The sequence below is a fragment of the Stegostoma tigrinum genome, chromosome 33 (assembly GCF_030684315.1).
Source record: "Stegostoma tigrinum isolate sSteTig4 chromosome 33, sSteTig4.hap1, whole genome shotgun sequence".
NCBI lineage: Eukaryota > Metazoa > Chordata > Chondrichthyes > Orectolobiformes > Stegostomatidae > Stegostoma > Stegostoma tigrinum.
Window position 1 is genome coordinate 27,852,160 of NC_081386.1, and position 25,715 is coordinate 27,877,874.

The following is a 25,715-nucleotide window of genomic DNA, read 5'->3' on the forward strand; positions in this document are numbered from 1 at the left end:
GTGAATGACGGACAGCATAATTAATTCTAAAGATTCCATACAGGCTGGTATCAGCTAACGAAAATCCCTCCAAAATAAAACCGGGGATCATTTCCTTTATATATCACTTGACAGCATTAGGCACCATCCTTACCCAACTGGACATTGAGCAAACTATGAAACACATGTATAGACATGTTTCATAGATTTGAGTACACTGAATAAAGACCAAGGCCAGGCCAAATATGTTAAGAGATGAGGAAATTGTGAGGAAGGTATGATATTGAGGGTGGGGTTTTGCAACTAAACCAAGGCATGTGGATGGATTTAAAACTCCACACTAAAATGATTAAAATCTGTCCTTATTTTTGTATTATCATTAAAATCCCAAATCCACATTTAGAATGGCAAGATCCTACGAAAACGTGTCATGCTGTTCATCACATTCCCCTGTTCTTGTTGACAGTACAGCACCACTACTGGCTGAAGGGTTATATACCAGCATGACTCGTTTACATCAGTGACTACCATTATAAACAAACTTACAAAAAGTTTGAGAGGAACTGCATACGAATGTACGACAATTTGCACAGATTTCAAATGAAATTCAGGTAGCATTAAAAGTATTTTTTTAATATTACACAAAGAAACAAAACAGGCTCAGATTGTCAGTATCAGTCTCCGATTCTCAAGAACAGCCAGACAAGCTTGTAGAAAAATAATTGTCAGATGAAACTATGGTCAAACGTTCACCCAAATAAAACATGAAAACTATATTTTTTTTATTTTCACCTTGGACAAGTGGATACGCCATTTTTTTATTTACAGATAACATAGAGCGCCATAAGGTTGCTAAACTAACATTCACTAATGTGACATGAAAATTGACACCAGCAGTTACAAGACATCTATCACAAGTAAAGCTTTTTCTTTCACTTAAAGACTAAACATAGAGGTTTCTGATTGAAGTGCTAAAATTGAAAAGAAAATGTTATTGCCTTTTATTGGAATAAATAATTTTATAAAATATTACTTCTTTTCATGAGGTTGCATGTCCAGCAGTGAATGTTTTTGAAGTCGGCAGTCTCGAAAATGGAATTAAAGCAATCACTTGCCTTAGAAACAGCAGCATGCACTTCTCTCAATGAATATAAATTGTACATATTTATACTGCACTGAATGTTTTGTCAATATGTGAATGGCTAAGCAGCATGCACATTTAGACAATACACAGACATTTTTTTCTTTTTACATTTTACAACCCATATACAGTCAATTAATACTGAACCCTTGTGAGTCATAATGGTTTAACAGTGTAAGCTGACAGTGTAAATTTAGACGTATGTAAGCTGTGTCACATTGCTTTCCAGTGAAGAGTCAACCGTTCTAGTTGGCTCTCTGGGTGATTTATTTTGCTGCTGTCTTTATTGGTACTTACTGGGCCAGCAGCTCACAGAAAGCCTCCTCGTTGGATGTGACTATAGAATTGACTCTTCAGCTTGCAGCCCATGTGTGAAACTAGTAACCTGGCCATATTCCATCTGCAGTGATTTAATCTTATACAGCTGGTGAGTGATTGGCATACACTTTTGCCTTCCTGCTGCTGCCTCTGTTTAAAAGACTTAGTCAGTTTTATCATGAAGGTATCTCCCGCTGGGTAAACAATTCCAAGAACCAAACACCCTTTCATTCATGTTTCCTTACAAACCAGCTGAATACATCTGATCTATGTGCTTAGATTTGCCTTCTCTGTTATCAATCCAAATTTTCAACATGTAACAGCAGCTAAAATTCAATCTTACAATTGTATAGCACAGAAGGAGGCCATTCAGCCCATCCTGTCCATATTGGCTTTGCCTGGCTTTCCCAGCTCAAGAATTCTAAACCTACAATAGAAAATGTCAAAATTTTCTTTTATTCCCTCCAGCCTCCTCTCCAGAAGTTGATTCTTGCTGGAATATGGTTCTATCACCATCACTATCCCTTCAATCTTCCAGTCCCACGGGACATCCATCAATAACAGACATGGATAACTGAGTACTAGTGAGGAACTTGTGATATCACAGTTGAGCCTCAATTTATCCTCATGTGACATCTTCCCAATTTCCAACATGCATCATCAAAATGTAAACAGATTTGGAAACTTTTATCTGATATTTTCTTTCATATCCTAATGGCATTTAGATTAATTGTAGCTTCCTTGTTCCCAACTTGGTTGCTCTCTCCTGAGCCCGGGACCTTGTGGGCTTTATGTCTTCGATCTTATATGACGCGTAATACACAGATATTTGTAATTAATTTCTAACAAACTTCACTCTAACTGTTGGACTATGCTGAGTCAGCCCTTAAAAGCTCATAAAGATAAAGTCAGCATAGATCCAAAGGTCTGCTCTCTCTCATTTGAGAGCGATGAATGTTGTAGAGTTAACCTGAGTGTCACCACACCTCAGGGAAGGGATGACGTTGAGAAGGCGGGACTTTCACAATAACCTCAAACAGGCTAACAAAGTGTGAAGCTGGATGAATACAGCAGGCCAAGCAGCATCTCAGGAGCGCAAAAGCTGACGTTTAGGATGAAGGGTCTAGACCCGAAACGGCAGCTTTCATGCTCCTGAGATGCTGCTTGGCCTGCTGTGTTCATCCAGCTTCACACTTTGTTATCTTGGATTCTCCAGCATCTGCAGTTCCCATTATCTCTGATACAATTTCAACCTCAAACAGGCTGCCTGGGTCCCTCTGCATTGCAAAGCAGTGTCCAGCCAACTGATAGAACTCACACTCAACACCCCCAAAGCGAGCACCTAACTCTAAATATAACAACATTGTTCCAATCTCTAAAAGGAATATAAAGGGAATCAAAGAGACAGTAAGAACTGCAGAATCTGTGAAATGTGAATCAGAAATAGAAAATGCCGAGAATTCAATCAAGAACAATGAATGTGCAAAAGAGAAAAATAAAACAGAGTAACATCTCACAATGTCGATGAGATTATTTTCAAAAAATGTGGGTTCTTCATCTTTGATCAGAGTCAACTGAGAAATGATCTTTTCGGCATCTATGAGATTATAAATGGGATGGGAAAGCTAAGCTTGGAAAATTATGTTGTGTTAAACCATCGGAATAGGGTGAAAGGTCACAGGTCAAAAATAATTTATTGACATCTTTGAGCCTGAAATAAGAACTTTCGGTTTCCTCCTTAAAAGGTGATCAGTGTTTGGGAATAACTGCAGATAAAACCCTCGACTTGTTTCTGAACTAGTTTCAGAATTGAAGGAATGCTGCCTAAAGTCACAGTGAATGGATGAGCTAAAATGGGACAAACAGTTTTCATCTTCTGATATGAAGTTATGCAGACACTTCTTCGGAATTGCATGGATCTGCCTTTCATCTGTCATTTAGGTGAGACGTCAAACTGAGCCCACTGTCTTTTCAGCTGGGTGTAAAAGATCTCTTAGTATAACTTTCAAGGAGAGCAGGGCATTCTCCTTGGAGTCCTGGCCCAAAGATACCCCTCAGCAGATTAAAGCAGATTATCAGGTCATTATCTTACATCTGTTTGCAGGAGTCTACAGCATAAAATTGTCTGCTACGTTCTCTAGTAACAGTAGTGACTACACTTCAAATTAATTCATTGTTTCAAAGCACATTGGGATGCCCTCAGATCTTGAAGGGTGCTACATAAATGCAAGTCTTTCTTTGCCAGATATGGAAGTAATTTCTAGCACTAAAAAAAATTCTGTCTTTGGTTGGTAATTGTGTTTCTTTCTGCTATACCTATTCCTGAGACATCCGTTAACCTGCATTCTGCAAACACACTGAAAATCCAAGGTTTAACGAGCAGTTCAGCTTCACTCAAAAGCTCACCGACAGGAAAACATTTGATAATGCTTCTGTTTGGGCTGAGACAGTTAAATATTAATGGCTCATAAATGATAGAGGACTGTTCCGTATTATTCCAAAGTGGGATATTCCTTGTCAAGATGTAATTGCTCAAAGGAATTGTGCTGCACAGCTGTATCTAGCAACACACTGGAACGAATTTTCCATTTCAAAGTTATAAACATTTTTAGACAAATATATTGTACAAAACATTTGCAGGGCTAAGAGGAAAGAAATGATGACATGGATCAGATTGGATAGCTTTTCCAAAGAGTTAGCACAGATTTGATGGTATGAATGGCCTCCTTCTGCCTAGTACGATGCAGATTGTGTTTTGCTTCCATTCTGTTCTTGTCAAGGTGAGGAATTAAATGGTTCCACTTTTCTATTCCATAAGCCCTAAGCCCTTTGTGGTTATACAGTAAGCAGACAGGAATGAATAAAACATTCTTCACTCCTGCCAGAGAGCTTGTTTTCCTTGGGTGAGCAATCTGAAAAAGCATATCTTTCAATCAGGCCTGAGGTGAGGAAGAATTTCTTCACTCAGAGGATGATGAATCTTTGAAACAGTCAACCCCAGAAACTCCATTATCAGGTTCAAGATCAAGTTCAATGGAATTTTGAACTGTCAGGGAAACATTGAAACATAGAAAATAGGGGTAGGAGTAGGCCATTCAGCCCTTCGAATATGCGCCACCATTCAATATGATCATGGCTGATCTTGCAATCTCAGTATCCCATTCCCAATTTCTCCCCATATTCCCTTGACCCTTTTCACCACAAGGGCCACATCCAGTTCCCTCTTGAACAGATCTCATGAACTGGCCCAAAGGCTTCCTGGGAGAGAAAATAGCCAACATTCACAACTCTCTTGAGTGAAGAAATTCTTACTCATCTCAGTCCTGAATGGCTTACCCTTTATTCTTAGATTGTGATCCCCTGTTTCGGCTTCCCCAATATCCGGAATGTTCTTCCCTCGCCACACCTGTCCAGTCCCATCAGCATTCTATATGTTTCTATGAGATCTGCCCTTCATTCATCTACATTCCAATGAGTACAGGCCAAGTTGATCCAATCTGTCTCCATATGTCAGTCTTACCATCGAGGGAATCAGCCTGGTGAAACTTCACTAGACTCCTTCAATAGCAAGAAGGAAGGAGGGAGCAGGCAAGAATGTGGAATTGTGCTGCAAATCAGCCATGATCATCTTGAATCTCCTCACTTCCCTGCCCTAAGGAGACAAAGGCACTAAATCCAACACAACCTGGAGACTTCTTGATCATTCCTTGTACCCATTACCCAATGGAATTCCATTGCTAGATCCTCCTGCTTTTCCAAACCCAAAGAACCTCCTTTTCTCAAAAACCGGCTCTGCCAGCCCACTTTTAGCACCTGCTTTCCCACCTATGCAGCATTCTCTATTCCCCTTAATGTAAACTGCAACATATGCTCCTGTTACTGACCGAGGGCAGGTCATGTTCGTCGAGGATTTGATCAATATGCCTGCAATGCAGATTCAGAAAGGGTTATGGTGGTTTAGTGCTTGCCATCAGGTCAATAATATTATGTAACAGTAGAATTTTACAGTTGTAGCACACTTTCACTGTCTGTTAAACTGCCCATTGTTGGCTCAATTGTAGAGATAGTAGCATTGGAGTAATATCACCGGATTAGTAACCCAAAGGCCTAACCAAAGCTTTGGAGGTGCAGTTTTCAAATGTAGCTGGTGGTATTTCAGTTTAAAATGAGTCACGAAAAGAATTACCAAATCATTGAGGAATTGTTGGTGGTTACAATGATGGTGACTACAAAACTATCAATAAAAAGCAACTGGCTTACAAACATCCTTTAATGGAGGAAATCACCTGCTGCCCTTCCCTGCTCTGACCTGCACGTGACTCCAGACTCACAGCTGAATCCGAAGTGCTCTCCAAAATGGATGGGCAAACCACTGAGGGCATATACATCATGAAAAAAGTTCTAAATTTTTTTTTGTCAATTAATATCTCTTCAAGAAATAAAGTAGCACATGCTCACCAACATCAGGATCACAGAATTGATATGGTGCGGAATTCAGCCCTGCTCTGGTTCTATTACCTCTCGATTCAGTGATAATGAGATGACAACTTTTCACATATTAAATTGTTTTTTTAAAAAATTGAAACACCTCATATTTTTGACATTATAATCTCCTTTCTATTTTGCCACTGTTACTAGGCTGAGCCCTTCCATTTAAAGTCAAAGGGTGCCAATTTTGCATCAGGCCAATATAACCTAAGAAGGTTGCTTCTAAAACTGCCTTAAGAACATAAAACTGAAGGTTATTCTCTTTTTCATCAGATTCAAGCTCATTAAGGTGAATCATATTACTGCAGGTTAAATGGAGAGTAAACCTTGCTCTAAACAAATGTGCTTTATCATTATGTGAAAGGTGCCATGGAAAGTCAGGATTTTTTTGTGAACCAACCCCCTTTTCCTTTTAGTTCAAACTATTTTTAATCAATTTTAAATTTACATTGGATTTGGACCCATATTCTCTGAAAGATGATTTGGAGCCTCTGGATCACGAGTCAAGTATTATAATCACAATGTTACTATACCCGACGGCCAAACTCATTTCAAACAGCACTCATGCAAACAGACAGCAAATAAAAACTGCATTCCATCAGCTTTGTTGCACTTAATGGCTGATCTGCAAGGTGAAATACCAAGCCAGCTGACTCACTGAACTACCCAGTCACCTGGGTAAAGGCTTTCTGTTGCAGCACATGAAACAACATGAAACAGGATCATCAAACAGAATCAGTTGAGACCTCAGGAGATAATCAAGTTGGTCCTTTTGTCAATTGACCCAGGCCCAGGGAGGGATACCATACTGAGGGTTCTGAGCCAGGTCCAACAGTGGAACCAATGAATTTTCATGACGGCAGAAGAGCTGGGGACTACAATTTCTTCCAGGTGGAGGAACTTTGTTGAAGAGGACTTGTCTTTTCCCTAAATATAGGTGAGGAGGGTGATGGGGAGACCACCTCACATGTTCCTTTCCCTCATTGTCTTGGCCATTGAAATTGAAAATGGGATGCAATTATCAGTGACTGATAAAGAGGAAAGATTGGAGTCACAGAGAATTGGCAGAGGGTATGCCTTAGGTAGATCCACTGGATCCCTAGATTTGAATAACCAATAAATCTGTTTTTCTTCAGTGCTTTGGTTGTAGGAGAACTTGGGGAGAATCCTCTGTTAATGTCATGGGATATTTCTTCTTGAAAAATAGACAAAGATCTGGAATTATGCTTCATTCAAAGGACAGCGTTTTGCACAAAAGCAGAAGTTGATGGAAAAGCTCAGCAAATCTGGTTCCGTTCTGAGGAAGGGTCACCAGTCCCGAAACGTTAACTCTGATTTTTTTCTTCACAGATGCTGCCAAACCGGCCAAGCTTTTCCAGCAACTTCTGTTTTGGTTTCTGATTTACAGCTTCCACCATTCTTTCAGTTGTTAGACAGCATTTCGCATGTCCTGTAACCCCCCGAGCTAAAGTTGCTTTCAACTGAACCATGCTAACACTGATTGCCCTTCATGTGGCAACTGGGGCAAGGGGCATAATAAATGACCTTCAACCCCATGAATTACAGCCAATGGTGCATTGACAATTCTTCAAGCTTCAGTCCACCCATCACACTGAGACACAAAGTTCCCATTGATGCAGCTTTACCGAAGCTGGAATCAGGAGGTAACAGTCAGGATGTCGACTGAATGTGGCCCTTTATAAATGTTCAAGGGCTATTTCACCAAAACCAGTAAAAGCACAATTGCGATGGTGATGATGCTAGTTCATGGTTTGCACCAGATTCAAGAAGCTCCCCACCAAAACCTTACAAAATTAGCATGAAAAAGCCTGGAAGAAATTTCCTAAAATTTGGTATCTGACTTTTTTAAAGAGGGAATACCTAATTATAATGAAGAATATATGGTTAGCAGAAGATCTACAAGTTACCAGGAAATTGCAGTGTGCAAATAAGAACCCTTCCGATAGTTCTTGACTTCCCCATCTCAGCCTGTGGGGTAGGTGCACAGAACAAGTTCTGGATGTACACGGTAACTAGCTATGTGAAAGCTTGGTGAGGGCACAGAGAGCACAAGTGAGTCCAGTCACAGAAAGCACAGATGGTAGAGTGGATGCTTTAGGCTATAAGGACAGTGGTTAGCAGCTGTGCATTTTACTGTGAGTCCAGAAGGGTTTGGAAATCCCATCACATCAGAACCTGCTCCCGGGTTTCAGGAAGTCGGAGACCAAGCAGGGCACCTCCTACTAATGCAATGGAAGCCAACAGGATGGGAACCACCTTCGTTATCTCCACAAACGAGGCAAATATTGATATACCGAGTATGGCACCAAACTTTGACAGTCCATTCAAAATACCAAAAGCAGTTGCCCTATGGAAAGAAAGGCAGATTTAGATCATTACCAGTCATAGCAAAATACATTTTACAGACAGTGGTCTCATGAAGGTCTTGTGGCATAGTGGTAGTGTCCCTACCTCCAGACCAGTAACTCTGGGCTTAAGGACCAGTAACTCTGGGTTCAATGACCATGTCAGATACTTGATGGCGATGGATATGTGTATTTTTAATGTGGCCAGACAGGTTGATTTGTCAGCCTGTAAATCTTTCCAATACACCTGATGACTGGTGAGGAGGAAATGCAGAAAACTCCCTCGGTCAGCCGTCCTGCAGAAGGCAACAGCATACCCCTGCCATACCTTGCCCATAAGCATAAGCCAATCCAATTGAAGACCATGGCCTAAACCTTGGGAATGAGGATAGGAGAAGAGACAGTCCAACAGCAATCTTACAGACATTCCAATTACCAGGGAGATCATATATGAGACATATGAGGTGATTTCTCGAAACGGGGCCCCACCTTGGCAAGACCATAACGCTTAAACTTTCTGCTTTATTTCTTTATTTTCTACTTAAAACTAAGAAGGTGTCACTGTACTACAATCACAGCAACGTTTAACTTTTAACTTTGTTCTTTCTTCCTAATTTGTTCTTCAGAGTCGGCACCCAGATACTTGTGCCTAAGATGGCACCTTGTGTGGTGACATTTTTGAAGAGGTAACAAGTAGATTAGACCAGGGGAAACCCAGTAGATGTTATCTATCTAGACTTCCAAAAGGCCTTTGATACAGTGCCTCATGGGAGGCTGCTGAGCAAGGTGGGGGCCCATGGTGTTCGAGGTGAGCTACTGGCTTGGATTGAGGATTGGCTGACCGACAGAAGGCAGAGAGTTGGGATAAAAAGCTCTTTTTCGCAATGGCAACCGGTGACGAGTGGTGTCCCGCAGGGTTCAGTGTTGGGGCCGCAGCTTGTATATTAATGATCTGGATGAAGGGACTGGGGGCATTCTGGCAAAGTTTGCCAATGATAAGAAGATAGGTGGACAGGCAGGTAGTACTGAGGAGGTGGGGAAGCTGCAGAAAGATTCAGACAGTTTAGGAGAGTGGTCCAGGAAATGGCTGATGAAATTCAATGCGAGTAAATGTGAGGTTTTGCACTTTGGAAAAAAGAATACGGGCATGGACTATTTTCTAAATGGTGAGAAAATTCGCAAAGCAGAAGTGCAAAGGGATCTGGGAGTGTTGGTCCAGGATTCTCTAAAGGTTAACTTGCAGATAGAGTCCGTAATTAAGAAAGCAAATGTAATGTCGTTTATCTCAAGAGGGTTGGAATATAAAAGCAGCGATGTGCTTCTGTGGCTTTATAAGGCTCTAGTTAGGCACCATTTAGAATACTGTGTCCAATTTTGGGCCCCACACCTCAGGAAGGACATACTAGCCCTGGAGCATGTCCAGCAGAGATTCACACGGATGATCCCTGGAATGGTAGGTTTAGCGTATGATGAACGGGTAAGGATCCTGGGATTGTACTCATTAGAGTTTAGAAGGTTGAGGGGAGATCTAATAGAAACTTACAAGATAATGTATGGCTTTGAAAGGGTGGACACTAGGAAGTTGTTTCCGTTAGGCGGGGAGACTAGGACCCGTGAGCACAGGCTTAAAATTAGAGGGGATAAATTTAAAATGGAAATGAGACGACATTTCTTCAGCCAGAGAGTGGTTGGGCTTGTGGAATTCATTGCCGCAGAGTGCAGTGGAGGCTGGGACGTTGGATGCCTTCAAGGCAGAGGTCGACAAATTCTTGATCTCAAAAGGAATGAAGGGCTACGGGGAGAGTGCAGGGAAGTGGAGTTGAAATGCCCATCAGCCATGATTTAAATGGTGGAGTGGGCTTGATGGGCCAAATGGCCTTATTTCCACTCCTAGTCTTATGGTCTTATGGTCTTATGGACATTATGCACATTTCACTGCAGTCCTGTACTTTTGTACTTGAGTATATGTGACAATGAAATCAAAATTAAATAACATAATGATAACCTGCGGTTTGATGATATTAAATTCCAAAACGTTTCGACATAAATCGGGAAAGTTCAGAGGAAGAATGATCTTCAGCTGTTTTAATAACTTCTAATATGCAATGTCTTGTAATGTACTTTTACAAACATTTTATGGATGAAAAACAATGAAGGCTCCTCACTGATACGGGCACTTTTAAAAGGGCTTTACTATCCTTTGTCTCACCTGTACTATAACTAGGCTGAGGAAGTTTCTGATACTCATACAGGGGCCTGAAATACAAAAACATTGTTTAGCCCCTCAGTGCTTGCCCTCACCTTGAAGAGCGGAATATTGACAATATGAAGCATGTTGCAATGCAAGAAGATTTTGTTCTGCCTTTGGGTCCCAAATAAACCACCATGTGCTGTAAACATATCGGGAAGGACTCAGACCCACCTTTTATCTGTGGAATAAAGTTCCACTGTGATCACATCCAGTGCATTCCACGCTGCTATACTGACCCCACAGAACAGACACTGCATTCCAATCATTGCTGACTCACTGTTTCCAAAAAACAGGAAGAAGCAGGTAATGGTCGACAACAGCATGGATCCTCCTTTAAGACAAAATTAAACAAGAGTTGCCACATTACAACATTCACTGCGGAAGACACTTTGAGACATTTTGATAGGACAAGGCTTCAGTAGTCTGTGTACCCATCATTTGATTGACTTGGCATCTAAGTCCTCTCTTGTTCATTAGCTTTTGTTTTTGCCCTGCAAAACTATTCTAACTGAGACACAATGTGGAAATGGCAATTATTATCAGGCCATAAATTAGCTCCCAGTTCTCCAAAACACATTGAGAAATGCAGAAGTTATTCAGACAGTAAGAGTAGCTATTTCAACCAATTAATCTTAATAATTTATGCTTGGAGCCCAAAGTACATCAAACCAAAAGCAGACTATTTCAACATCATTGACTAAAAATTGTCTTTCTGTTCCATTTTGAACACACTTAAAGGGAAACTGCAATCACCACAGAAGACTAGGTTCAATTAGCTGGACAGCTGGTTTACAATTCAGCACTGAAGCCAACAGCACAGGTTCTATTCCTGCTCCTTCTCAACCTCTTGGCTTGCCCAAGGTGTGCTCCTCTGCAGGTTGAACCACAGGTAATCATCTCTGTCAATGAGAGAGTGGGACTTGGGTGACTCTACCTTTCACCTGGGATGCAACACCATAAGGGAAACCCCCCACCCCCCACCTTTCCCCTGTGGTGTCATCCTGACTGTGGAGGCACCAGGGGCAGCCGTGTCTTCAGAGAGTCGAAAATCAAACCAACATTTGCCATGTGGAACAGAGGGATGTACAAACAGGAATTGGCCTTTCAGCCCTTTGAATCTGTCCCCCAGTGGGCAGTGGGCTGCCTACAGGTATCTTGTGGCTGTAGATTCACAATGGACAAGAAAAGGTCACTTAAATTAACTCACGGTAATGTGATATTCCCATTTAAAGAGTCAATGTCTTTGTAAAGAAAATTCCTTCCAGCCTCTTTGTTCATATTACAAAGTGTAAACTGATGAAATAGATCATCTAATCTTACAAGGTCCTTATGGGACTTGACAGGTAGGTGCAGAAAGGTCATTTCTCGTTGTGAGAGAGTCCAGGATCAGAGAGTACAATCTCACTGGAAGAAGCTGCTCAGTTCAAACTGAGATGAGGAGGTATTTCTTTTCTCAGGTGGTACTGAATTTGGGACATTCTCTACTGCAGACGGCTGTAGAGACTGGGTTGTTAAATATGTTCAAGGAAAATAGAGACAGGTCTTTAATTTGTAAGAGAATCAAGGACTATGGGAAATAAAGCAGGAATGTGAAGTTGAGGATCATCAGATCAACCATGATCTCCTTGAATAGTGAAACAGATACAATATGTTGAATAGCCTATTTCTGCTCCTTCTTCGTATGGTCTTATCTTGTTGGATATTTATAACTTTGCGTAACTAATAGTGATCTTCCTAAAGAGACAAGGTTGGAGAATACACCCCCCCAAAAAACATTGTCCTTTTAAAGAGTTATGTTTTGCTGAGACAGGGTACACAATGCTGTGGCGGGGGTGGGGGGGTATGGGATTTTGGAATTGTTTGCCATGAATATGCATTCAGCTGTGCCGACTGTGACTAATATAAAATAAACCTTTATTTAAGAACATATGAAAGAGGAGCAGGATACAATTACAATGTTTTAAAGACATCTGGATAATTACATGAACAAGAAAGGTTTGGAGGGATATGGGCCAGGGGCAGGCAGGTGGTGGGACCACTTTAGTTTGGGACTGTGTTCGGCATGGACTGGTTGCACTAAAGGGTTCGTTTCTGTGCTGTATGACTCTATGCCTATGACTAATACCCTCAAATCCCTTCCACCATCAACTTCACTTTCCTGCGCACTTGCTGTATTCCATATATCCCTGAAAGTTCAGAAGTCTGCCAATCCCAGCCTTAAAGATTTTTAACAATGGAGCATCCTCTGGTAACAGAGAATTGCAAAGATTCTCAAGCTTCTGAGTGAAGACATTTCCTCCTCATTTTCAACCTAAATAAGTAACCCATTGTCTTGAGGTGCTGCTTCCTGGATTTCTGAGTCAGGTCTCCCAAATACCCTGTCAAACCCCTTCTTAATCTTCCATGTTTTGTCAATGAGACAAAATCTCATTCTTCTAAACTGCTGACACTCAATGCCCAATTTACTCAGCATCTTATTGTAGGACAACTTTCTCATCTCACAGGAATGGATTGAGTGAACCTTCGCTGTACCCCTTCCAAAGCAACTAGGTCTTCCCTCAGAAATGGGGCTAAAAGTGCCCATCACACTCCAGGTGTGATCTCATAAATCCAATACAAGTGTAAAAAGGCTTCCATGTTCATGAGCCCCACTCGCCCTGGAATAAAGATCAATGTGCTATTTGCTTTCCTCATTGCTTTTTACAAAAGGCATGCAGTATTGAATAGTCACTTGCTTCTGACTTTAAAATCAAGTTAGGGAGCAGATGGGGTGATGAGGTGCTGTAGTGCTCCCATAAATACATTTTTGTGGTCTGTTCCTCTTCCAGTGTTTTTTTCTTGAAAATGTTGATACCTGCAAAGAAACAAATTAACGCAGGCACCATCTGGCCTTCTCAAAGATTAGGGCCAGCACATTTTAGGTTTGAGCCTACACAGTGAATATTGGCAATACAAGAGTTTAACAACTGAATCATCTCTTGTTGCTATGTGACGGTTATGTATCTCCAAAAGGAATCACAAGGCAGTGATCAAGGGCAGGGGTCCTGGATGTTCCATCACCTCCTAGCTCAGGGCAGTGCACTGAAATGATTCTTTGATCAGTTTTTCATCTCTGTGCATTTCTCTGTAATCCTCTGTCTTCACTGGAAGGTCTAAGAGGCTTAAACAAGCCAACAGTGCAGACCTGATCTTGAAAAAGGTAAGTTTAAATGTGGGGCTCATGGAGCAACAATTAGCATCTTGAGTAAAGTATTGGAGGGTATCTGATGTCCATGGAGCTGTTCGTAGGCTTGTGTTGGGTGCCTTCAGAAGTGGCGGGGAACAAACAGGGATAGGGGGAGGATGAGAGTAGACAGGGGTGGGGGTGGAGGACAGGAGTAGACAGGGGTGGGAGGAGGAGGGGAGTAGATGGGGCAGAGGAGGCAAGTCGACAGGGGTAGGCTGTGGTCACTGACTGCTAAATTGAGGAAAATAAACTCAGACAAAATGTTCTCAAGGATTCATAGCCAGGTTCAGGTAAAGGAAAGGGAGAGAGTGAGTTTGCCCTTGAGATGTGTGACAAGACCGACTGAGTGAAAAAAAAGGAAAGCCTCTGGTGAATATCAAAGGTCGAACACACAATAACAGCAGGATGACAAATGGCAACATCTATAAATTGGAACAATTTAAACATAAGAAAAACTTGCACTCTACAAAATCACAATGTATGCACTTAAATAAATATAAATGTTAACTATTTAAATGAAAATATAACATAAATGACAGGACCCACCATGCAGAACAGCAACAAGGGTGTCAAGTGTGGGGTATGGGCTAATGAATCCTGGAGACAAAAAAATTAAGTCAATAACTGCTTTTTGACAAATGACCAACTTTAGAAATGACCTTCTTGGAAATTAGTCTGAAAGCCATGGAATCCTCTGGCAACATTAGTGGGCTATATAGAGTTAAAGAAATCTCAAGATGATTTGAACTCCTTTTGATTTTAAACTGGGAAGCTGGAGGAAGCAGCTGTCTCACCAAGTGATTTGAACACTGCACAACAAAGCCTGCCTCATGGGTTTCTCTAAGTTGGCCATAATTGATTCTAAAAGTGACAGATCTGCCTGACTGAAATTTCTTGCTGGCTTCAGATCTGTTGAGCATTACAGAAATTAGAAAATCCATCAGCTGGCTGAGTTTCATCATTCTTGTCTTAAGCCTATTTCATTACAAAGGCAAGGCCATAAAAAGTGAGTTTCTTCTTTAATTGAAGCACAGGTATTGATTCAGAGTAGTATATCTGCCATTTCTTTCTCATTTATGCCCCTTTCTTAGGTATTTTCCTCCAAATTTGCAATATTTATCCATCAACTAAAACAGCCCTAATATCAAATCAACCGGCTGTTGGAGATGTGTCTTCTTTGAAAGTTACTTTTTCCCCACAGGTGACCTATTGAACTCTCCCTTACCTACCTATCTCCATCTTATAATGTCCAAAATTTATACAGTGAGGATCTTCAACACAGTCTACAATCATTAGGGCATCTCTTGTTGAGGATAGGAAGTCCATGGAAGTCAACCCTTGTCGGGATCCTATCTACTTTCTATCCATCTTGCTGGATGGTGACAACGGTGTTAGAGCTATGGAACAGGAGACAGATCACCAAAGCGAAGGCCAGCGACAATACAGTGAAGTGGATGAAAGCCTTTAAAACCCCTCCATTCACTGGGCCAGTCAGCCAGCCAACAGTGACGGAGACATTCTCCATTGCAGGAGAATGACAAACACTCAGGTGAACAATGTTTTCCCACAAACATTCCAGATCTAACAGAGGCCCAAGCAAACTGCACCAGGGCAGAGCCACCAGGCGGAGTACGCTGGCAGCAACAGGGTGACAGTGCAGAAAAAGCACCATCTGCCATTTTACAGCTGAATGATGTGAGGAAGCTCATCTCATCTCAGTTCCATAGAATAATGACTGCATAATGAGATCCTGATTCCTGACACACTTTTAAGGACCAACATCTCTTCCCTTTTTCCCACTGACAGCAGGTTTTTATGAGCTTTTCTTCGAATACTGAACGTGCCTTTGACCTAACTTTGCCAAGATTTGTGACATTGAATCCTCCAATTAAAATACTTCATCATTCCTTCAGTTCCAGCCCTAGAACTACATCCTTATGTTCTCTTGCTCCATCCATTGATTTTCTTTTTATTCAAGGTATGAGGGTGTCACTGGCCAGGCCAGCATTTGTTGCCCAGACAGCAGTTAAGAAACAGGCAACCACAGTACTGCCTGGAGTCACATGTAGGCCAGGCCAGGTAAGAATGGCAGCTTCTTTCATTCCACTAAGGGACATTAGTGGACCAGATGGGATTTTCCTGACAATGGTCATTATTAGATGTCTAATTCTGGATTTTTATTGTATTCAAATTCCACAATTTGCTGTGGCAGGATTCAAACCTAGATCCCCAGGAACCTGGGTCTCTGGATGAACAGTCTAGTGATAATATCACTAGGCCATCACCTCCCTGTTAAAAGTATGTTCAAACTTTACCTTTTCTATCCCATCCAATTTCTTCCAACCCTCCATAACATTCCCTCTGTGAGATCCTTTTTGAAGGTGAAGAGTCTCAATGTCAGTGAAGCTCACAGCTCATCTCCCTGGTACTGACAATCAGCCCTCATTGATCCATTTGCACCTCCAGGATGGAAAGAACTTCACTTTGCTGCATCAAGTGGATCTGTGACACTGCAGTTGATGCCTTACCACCGCATTAAGCCTGCCTTCCCATGACCTGTGCACAAATTAATGACAACACAAACTAGCATTGTAATTACTGAGACAATAGCTTTCTCAAGGGGTTCCCCTGGCTCAAAGAAGATCCATGGGAACTCTGGAGAAACAAGGAATGCAGCACTGTTTCTCTAGACATTTCATGGATCTTCTGCCAAACATACCTCAGGAGAACTCTTGAGGGAATGCTGCCTGAACATGTTTCAACACAGATAGCTGAAGATGACAAGCAGGTAGAGGCCAGCAAGTCTATCAAACCTGTCCCAGTCCATCCAAGGGCAACAAAACTTGGCTCAGCTCCTTCTTTGAGGAAGGGTGAGCCAGCACCATATCACACATAACCAACAATTCAGTCGAAAGTCTCAACTACCTCAAGGAAGTGGGAACCATCTAACATCAAAGCTATAGGAAATTGTATAAGGACATTCTCACCAACGACAGGTCAATCTATTTAATCAGTGATCTGTTAGGTTTTAGAAGAAAAATGACAGGCACTTAATGACCCAGCCTGCACAGACCACAGTGGTGAAAAATTCCATAGGTTCACTACCCTCTTGAGAGAGAAAGAAAATCCTCCTCAACTCTGTCTGAAGTTGGGTGACACTGATTATATGGTTCCGGTTGGACCAACACTGTAGCCAGTTCTGGTCCACACTTTATAAAGGTGTAGGGTTCTTGAGAGGGTACCAAGATGATTTACCAAATGGTTTCAGGGATGAGTGAACTCAGTTCTATGGCCAGGTCAAATTAGTCTGGTTGAGGGAAAGGAGCTTGAGGAAAGAAATGAGGCGAACAAGGTTATGTCAGGTTTAAGATAGACAAAGAGAAGCTGCATATTTTTGTTGATGGTCCAAGGACTAGCAGGCACAGATTTCATGTTTTGGGCAGGAGATAGTAACAGGATGTAAGGAAAAACACAGTGAGAGTGATAATGACACGGAACTCACTACATATGAGGATGGTACAAGCAGACTGTATCGATGGTTTGAAAAGCAAATTAGATGAGCCATCGAAAGAAATTAACTTTGCAGGGCTACAGAAGGGGAATGGAATCATAGAATCCCTACAGTGTGAAAACAAGCCCTTTGGCCCAACAAGTCCACACTGACCCTTGGAGTGCCCCACCCAGACCCATCCCCCTATAGCCCACACACCCCTGAACACTACAGGCAATTTAGCATGGCCAATCCACCTAGCCTGCACATCTTTGAATTGTGGGAGGAAACCAGAGCAAACCCACACAGACACAGGGAGAATGTGCAAACTCTGCATAGATAGTTGCCCAAGGCTGGAATTGAACCTGGGTCTCTCGTGCTGTGAGGCTGCAGTGCTAGCCACTGAGCCACTGTGCCATCATGGAACTGACAGGATTTCGCCATAGCGAGCTGGTGTGGACCCAATGTCCTAAATAGTCTCATTCTTTGCTACAGTGGCTCTGTAAACAAAGTGTATAGTCCCATATCACTCCCAATCCATCACATCGTGAACAACAAACCAATTGATACCCAGTTGTCATTCAGCTCCCATGATTCCCATCAAAAGATTGACACTTTTATGAGGTTGTCAATGACTACTCACCAATCATCTTAATCCTTCCAACTTTGTCCATAAACAGTGCAGACACAATGTTTCCTGGCAACACAGCCAAAGAGCCTAGGAAACTGACCAGGTAAGTAAGAAATGCAGTTTCAGCATCATCACTAAAATCAATCTGACAGCCTTCCTTATTGTGGAGGAAAGTGCTGTTTATAAATCTGCTGTGAATGAATCGCGTCTTGAACAGATCTGCAAAAGAAACAAATGTTCGATGTGATGGGATACTCATCCACAATGAGAGCGAAGGAACACTCCTCGAGTAAAGAGAGGAGAAGCTCTATTCTGAATACCTCCTTCTGACGTACCAGATGTGGTAACATTATGTGATACAATGCAAAGGGAGCTTTGTTCGAAACCTCAGCACGATATAATAGATCTGGGACAGTTGCATATCAATAACATGCCACCTAAAGTGAAAAAGCTGTCCCACTTCCCCTCCAGTCACCTTTCATTTTAATAAAGATAAGACCTCGCTGGAAACAAAATTCGACAAACGTAGCGAAACAAGGCCAAGCCTCCTTATTGCCTGAGCCTGTCTCTGTATGATTGCTGATGACACTCAAGCTGATCTCCTTGCAATTAGCTATGTTTTCACCTTTGATGGGGTCTTGTGCTGCGAAGGTCGTGTCGCTGTTTCTGAGCCAGAAGATCCAGCTTCCAGTCTGACCTGCTACAGAGGTGTGTCACAGTGTGTTTGAAGAGGCTGATTAAAATAATTACCAATGACATTCTCTCATGGACAGTGCTAATGTACTTCTTCACTTTGGCATTGCTAATGGCTGTCTTCCACCTTCACTGTGAAATCATTCCTTTCTCCATTATTCTAAAGCTGCTTTTCTCTCTCTCTCTCTCTGCCTGTCTCTCCAATTGATCTGTCCCCCAACAGAAGTGTGAACTGATACCTCTTCCACTGCCCATTTCTCCCCATCCCCATGCTTTTCTCAGATTTCCTGCATCTGCGACCCTCAATTTGGGCAAATGCCTTTAGTCCAGACTAGGAAAATACAACCCTAAATTGAAATGAGTGCTATTGGAATCCTGAGAAAAGACAAATTTCAGCATCAAATTGAAGGAACCGCTTGACTTTTCCATGTTTGGATTTGAATCCAAGTCAAGCAGGTAATACCTATTAGATCAACGCAGGCAACATAAACACACCATCTGTTAAAAATTAATTACAGTTTGTTATATGAAGTGGCAGGGATATAATCAAATCTGCTTTGAGAATTAATAATTCCCTGCCATTTTTAATTATGTCAAGCTCTGCGCTATCTTAATCATTCCGTTTCATCCAATCCTAGAACTGAACTGAATTATTAACATCTGCAAATGTAATTTTTTTAAAAATGACTGTCAGTAACGCTAGTACACAATTTAACAGAAAGAATTTTCTTTAGTCATGGTGTTGATACACGTTATGGTACATTTATACTGGTGGTGGGACTTGAACTCAGACCTTCTGACCCAGAGGTAAGAACATTGCCACCACAAAACAATTGCCCATGTTCCACTATTTTAATCCTGGCATTAATGGTCCCTTAGTTTGAAAAAACGATGAGATATAATTTGTAAAGGAACGTTAAAGGGTGGCATAATATATGTGTCTCGGAATCTCCAGGCTGTGATGTTGTAATAAAGGTCATCACATTAAATTCTTGTTTTGCACTGTGTAGAGTTTAGGAGAAAGACGAAATTGTTTCTTCTACCTCACCTCCCAATCTCACAACCTCCAACTTCCAGAAGTACAAACAGACACAACTTGCAGCTCCTTCATTATCGCCGAGTCAAAATCCTGGAACCTTTTACCCTAATATGATACTATATGTGCACCTACACTACAGATTACAATGCTTGAAGAAGATGATGTACCATCTGCTCCAGAAGGGGTTGAGTCATTTTCACCAACCTTGCCTCTGACGCCCATATCCCATGAATGAAAATAATAAAAAAATTCACTGAATGCGTGCTGTATAGCAGCTTAGGGATTCCAACTGGGCCCAGCTTCCCCTTGGGCTTGGAAAGGAGGAACAGGGTGTGGCAGACAGAGGTAGGCAGACAGAGGTTCTGTTCTTGAACACACCCGTTCATAAATAGAGCCAGTCTATCACCAACTAGATCTCTGCATATGAAGAATAGGTAAAGGAGTCTGGTATCCATGGGTTAGCAAAATCAACAAGAATCAGCACTGTCACCGAAGGGCAGAAAATCAGAGTTACTAAATTATAATCTGTCTTAGTGTGGGTCTTGAGTAACGAGGGTGCTCTGTTTCCTTCCAAGTAGTAATGTGTGTAGAATGGGAAACCTGCTTGGTGCGCTGGCAAATGGAGACAATTATCATTCCCCAACCCCATGGAAGTAGTGGTTGAAACAGACAAAGCACCAGCGTCCCAAAAGACTGACCTGTGTTATAGAAGAGAGTCGCTGTGAAAGTGCAGTTCCTAAAGTGTGTGTTCGTCGATGTGATGTCTTCAAAGTAGCATTCCTCAAACAAGGAGTCTTCAAAGGTCACAGATTTAAATTTAATCCCAACAAATCTGTCCAGAAATAAATTAGCAATTAGAAAAATACAGGGCTTGGACTGTTACACAGGACAATGTGTCACCCAACGGGCAAAATGCAACTTAAGAGTTTTTAAGAAAATCAAAAGAACTGCAGATGTTGCAATTTAGCAACAAAAACAAATTTGCTGGAAAAGCTCAGCAGGTCTGGCAGCATCCATGAAGGAAAGAACAGAGTTAACGTTTCGGGTCTGGTGACCTTTCTGAAGGGTCACCGGACCCGAAACGTTAACTCTGTTTTCTGAGGAAGGGTCACCAGGCCCGAAACATTAACTCTGTTTTATGAGGAAGGGTCACCGGACCCGAAACATGAACTCTGTTACCTCGCTTTCTGGAAATTTTGGGTGAAGTCCCTTCCTAACGTCAGCATGAGTTTACCAATGTGGGCTGCAGCAGTTCAAGAAAGTGACTCGTCGCCAACACTTTCTCAAGGGCAGTTAGAGATGGGCAATTAATGCTGGCCAAGCCAGTGATGCTCACTTTCCATAAATAAAAGATAATTAAATTGATGAACCACTCATTACTGAGGCTCCAAAAAGATAAAATAACCTTTCCCCATTAAATTTGTTAAAGCAATTAATCATTCTGAAGTAATTTGCATCACCTCAGGTTTCTCTGCTCATTTGCAACTGACCTCATCCTTTCTCATAGTTTCCCATCCTTGGGTGATCCCAACAAATTTCAGTTGCACATTCTCTATAGTCATAACAGCAAATGAATGAGTGGTGATAACCTTGTGTTATAATCACTAAGCTATTATTTCAGGGTCACCTTGGTTCAAATCCCACTGTGGCAAATGGTAGAATTTGAAGACAATAGAAATCTGGAATTAAGAATCTATGATTACTGTGAATCGATTGTAAGGAGAAAATTCCCATCTAGTTCATTAATGCCTTTCAGGGAAAGAAATCAGCCATCCTTATCTGGGTTGGCCTGTATGAAACTTCAGGCCCACAGCAATGCGGTTAACTCTCAAATGCCTCTTGGGCAATTAAGGATGGGGTGGTCTGGCATTTGGCACATGCAAAGAATTAAAAAAAAACTTTCTATAAAATGACTGTCAAAATGCAGATAGCAGTAACCATTGCCAGGTATAAATTGATCTTAATCTCGTTGCTCTTGTTCCCAGTTTAAAAGCCAAAATCCTATTTGTTTACGTTCCTTCCAAATGTTGCTAGGAGCAATTCATGGCTTAGTATGAAACCAGGGAGTCTCTGTGGTTTCGAGCCTGGAGCTGATTGAGTAAAATCAAGCATAAGCAACTGTTACAACCAGATAGAAATGAGAAAAATATCAGTGATTGGCAAATCACTGACAGCCAGGTCAGACCTCTCAGCGCTGCCACTCAATGTTTGCTCTGTGATTTTAAAATGGGACTTCTTTTCAGTGTGATTTCACTACATGATATTTAATGGTACGTTTTTGTAGTTATACTACAAGATAGAAGACTACACATGGGGGCCTGACTAATCCAAACTAGTCCACAATAGTCCAGGACTTTGTAATTTCATAATAATAGACAGGCTAGACTGTTTTAGACTCTAGGCTCTGTGCTGTTGACAGGATAATAGCTTGAAATGTACTGCACACAAAAAACAATTTCAGGATCATTCTGATGAGTAGATTGGGTGGACACTTGTCACACTCTGCTCACCTGACACTATTGTAGGCTTACCGGACATTGATGTACTCTCCCTCTCTATGAAGCTGGTTCTCCAGTGTGAAGTTAAATGTGAAGTCTTCAACTCTCTCCTGATCAAATGTCTTAAGTTTGGATTCATACTCTTCATTCTGAAAGTATTTGATCATGTCTGGGAACCACACTGTCAGACCGTAGTAGCTAAACAAGGGCAGAGTCCAAATAGAATAGAGTTCAACATACAGTTCCAAAGCCTCTTAATTCCTAGTTAATGGCACAATCCATTGTGACTTGCTGCACAATCAATAGTTTATTGGGCCATTTGTTAAAAATGAAGCCAGAGAATGGAACTTGAAATTGAAGACGTTCTCGAAAAAGGAAAAACAGTGAAACTTGTGAACAACTCACATTGGTCCAACCTGGTTTGTATGCCTCTAAACAGTGCTCTAATATGGCCAGTACATTAATTTCCAATTTTTTTTGCTGTTTGTCCTTCTGGGACTAACGATAGATGATTCCAGTAAATGAGAACTCCTCACCCTACCCAGCTGTCTCGGCTTTTGAACGCAATTCTCAGCCTGGTATCAACAGTGCCTTCCACCAGTTGGGTGACTTGCATTATTAATTTCTGAACATCACTGTGGCCATATATTGTGCGTAGCTTTCTGAGGTTTGGAAGTTGGGGTCATCAATAAGTATGCGAGATAGGGTGACCAGATTTGTAAAAGGGAAAACCTGAGATTCCCTGAAGCACCCTCAAAATGGAGAAAGATGTCCCTTTGCAGCTCCTTCAGGTTCAACAGACTCTCTACTGTTTAACATTGATGTACCTGAAGAAGTGATTCCTTCTTTTCAAAGAGGATTCCCTGCCCAATCCTGAAGGAACTGCATCCTGCAGATGCCAACAACGTGGAGAAGCGCCCTCCACTTCCTGTTATGGGGAGCAGGGAAGGAAGTGGAGCTGAGGCTGTGGCAAGAGTAGCCATGATCATTTCAAATGGTAGAGCGGGACTGAGGGGCTGAATGGCCTACTCCTGCTGCAGTTCTTATGCTCCTGCTGCCCACTTTCTGTCTGCCTCATCCAGGTGAGCTGTGCACACTTTATTATGGAATTATAGAAGCATACAGTACAGAACAGGCCCTTCTCCCCTTCAATTCTGCACCAATAAATTACTCTAAGCCTACGCTACTCCCACTTTCCACCCCTTGGCCCACATCCTTGAACAATTCAAGTACTCACCCAAGTATATCTTAAAAATTGTTAGGCTTCTTGTCTCTGCCACCTTCCAGGGCAATACATTCCAGATTTCCACCACTTTCTGGATGAAAATAATTTCCTTAAATTCTCTCTAAACATCCTGGCATTTACCTTAAAATTATGCCCCACATTACTGACCCTTCACTTGGTTTCTAACCACCCTGTCTATGCCCTTTGTAATCTTATACACCTCTAACAGGTCTGCCCCCATCCCCCCAACTTTCTCTGCTCTGAAGAAAACAATCTGAGCTGATCCAGGCTCTCATCATAGCTAGAGCATTCCGTCCCAGGCAACATTTCTGGTCATTTGCCTCTGTGCTCCCTCCAGTGCAATCACATCCTTCCTACAGTATGACACCCACTCCAGTAGTCCAGCTTGTGGCCTAACCAAACTTTTGTATGGCTCTAACAAAACTTCCCTGCTCTTATAATCTATGTCGTAAATCACTGAGATAGCAAGAAATGCAGATGCTGGAGTCAAAGATAACTAAGCATGGAGCTGGAGGAACACAGCAAGCCAGGCAGCACCAGAAGAACATTTTCTGAAGAAGGGTCCCGACCCGAAACGTCAGCTTTCCTGCTCCTCTGATGCTGCCTGGCCTGCTGAGTTCCTCTAGCTCTACACCGTGTTATCTCTGCACCCTATATTAACCACTCCATTAACCTGTCCTGCCACCTTCCGGGTTCTGTAAATCAAATGTGGCACTGCAGAACAAAGCAATACCCTGCGCCAAATGCGCATTTGCAAAGTTAAATCCCATTCAAACCCATTCCACTGCAGCAATGTGAACAGGAAAGCTGTAAACCAGGAGATATGAACCATCCTGAGGAAATGGCCGGATGCCTTAATGAGAAAACAGGGCTGTCCTGGAAAGACCAGCAACACTGGTCCTGCAAAGTGTCCAAGACCTTATCACTCAATCATAAAAAGATTCTCTCAGATAGCTGAGGCTCCTCTAGTGTTGTGAAAATTCAAGTTTATGTAATTAATTCATTTCTCAGAACGTAAAAATTAAAGTCTGAATGATTTTTCACGGTCATTGCTTTGCCCTGGATCAGCAGAATAGAATCCCTACAGTGTGGAAGCAGGACATTTGGCCCATCAAGTCCACACTGTGCTCTGAAGAGAATCCCACCCAGGCCCACACTCTCTCCACTATCCCGGTAACGCTGCATTTCCCGTGGTTAATTCAACTAGCCTGCACATCCCTGGAGACTATGGGCAACTTAGCATGGCCAATCCACCTAATATGCACCTCTTTGGACGATAGGAGGAAACAGGAGCACCTGGAAGAGGCCCACACAGATATAGGGAAAACATGCAAACTCCATACAGTCACCCAAAGGAGGAATCAAACCCAGGTCCCTGGCACTGTAGGCCAGCAATGCTAACCACTGAGCCACCTGATCTGCACATCTTTGGGCTATGGGAGGAAACCACAGCACCTAGAGGAAACGCATGCAGACACAATGAGACTGTACAAGCTCTACACAGACTTTCACCTGAGGGTGGAATTGAACCTGGGTCTCTGGCGCTGTGAGGCAGCACTAACCTGAAGGATAAGGTGAACCAAACCACTGCAAGGAACAGAGTTGTCATCCTGTACTTTGGTGTAAAACAAAGCAGCATGTTCTGCCACACCTGAAAAATAGTCAAAACTCTAATATCAGAAAGTACTCGAAGATATTCTCCTGTGGTGCTGTTTTATAACTGCAACATCACATCTTAATTACATCAAACATTGTGTTGTTAGGCCTTCATATGATGACAGTCTCAGAGACAGTAACATCCCTCGTATCTTAAAGATTGGGTCTTTACAGTGACAATTCCAAAAACTTACATTGAATTGAATCAGCAATTATATCATCAATGAAGGATTAAAAGGTAGAATACACACAGAATGGCCATGATAAATTGGTTAGTACAATCCACAATAACAATGTAGGATGATAAGATCATGTGTGAAGCATGTTTTAGCTAAGGCCTATGTTTGGACAGTATAAAGAAACAGCAACGATGCAATTATGTTCTCTCATTTAATATGTGCCCAACGGCAGGTCACTTGGTGATGAGGGAACTCTAGTAAAGCTTGAAATGATAGCACTGGTCTAAATGGGGATTGGTTAGTTCAGTTGGCTGGAGAGCTGGAGAATGACACCAACAGTTTGAGTTTTATTCCTGCACCAGCTGAGGTTAACAGGAATTTCTTTGACTTCTCAACCTCGCTGCGGTACCCTCAGATTAAACTCCGCATCAGCTCTCTCTAATGTAAGTGTGGTACTATGGCAACTTTACTGATTAAACCAGCATTCCATTTTCAGGAAGACAAGATTGAGTTT

At 41.9% G+C, this 25,715-nt stretch overlaps 1 protein-coding gene across 13 annotated transcripts in view; it reads right to left on the minus strand.

Moving 5' to 3' along the window:
- Window positions 1-591: 591 nt before the first annotated feature.
- LOC125467259 (synaptic vesicle glycoprotein 2B-like) overlaps window positions 592-25,715 on the minus strand; it is a 186,532-nt gene continuing 161,408 nt past the window's right edge. For 12 of the 13 annotated variants that reach the window (XM_048562861.2, XM_048562859.2, XM_048562862.2 and 9 more), the window contains 6 exons: window positions 24,929-25,017; window positions 22,154-22,318; window positions 20,321-20,454; window positions 17,903-18,109; window positions 10,715-10,874; window positions 592-8,294 (listed from right to left, as the gene is read on the minus strand). In XM_048562861.2, the coding sequence (XP_048418818.1) occupies window positions 8,111-8,294; window positions 10,715-10,874; window positions 17,903-18,109; window positions 20,321-20,454; window positions 22,154-22,318; window positions 24,929-25,017 (939 nt within the window). In that variant the 3' untranslated portion in view covers window positions 592-8,110. The remainder of the gene's footprint in view (window positions 8,295-10,714; window positions 10,875-17,902; window positions 18,110-20,320; window positions 20,455-22,153; window positions 22,319-24,928; window positions 25,018-25,715) is intronic. The other variant, XM_048562866.2, reaches the window with a different exon arrangement.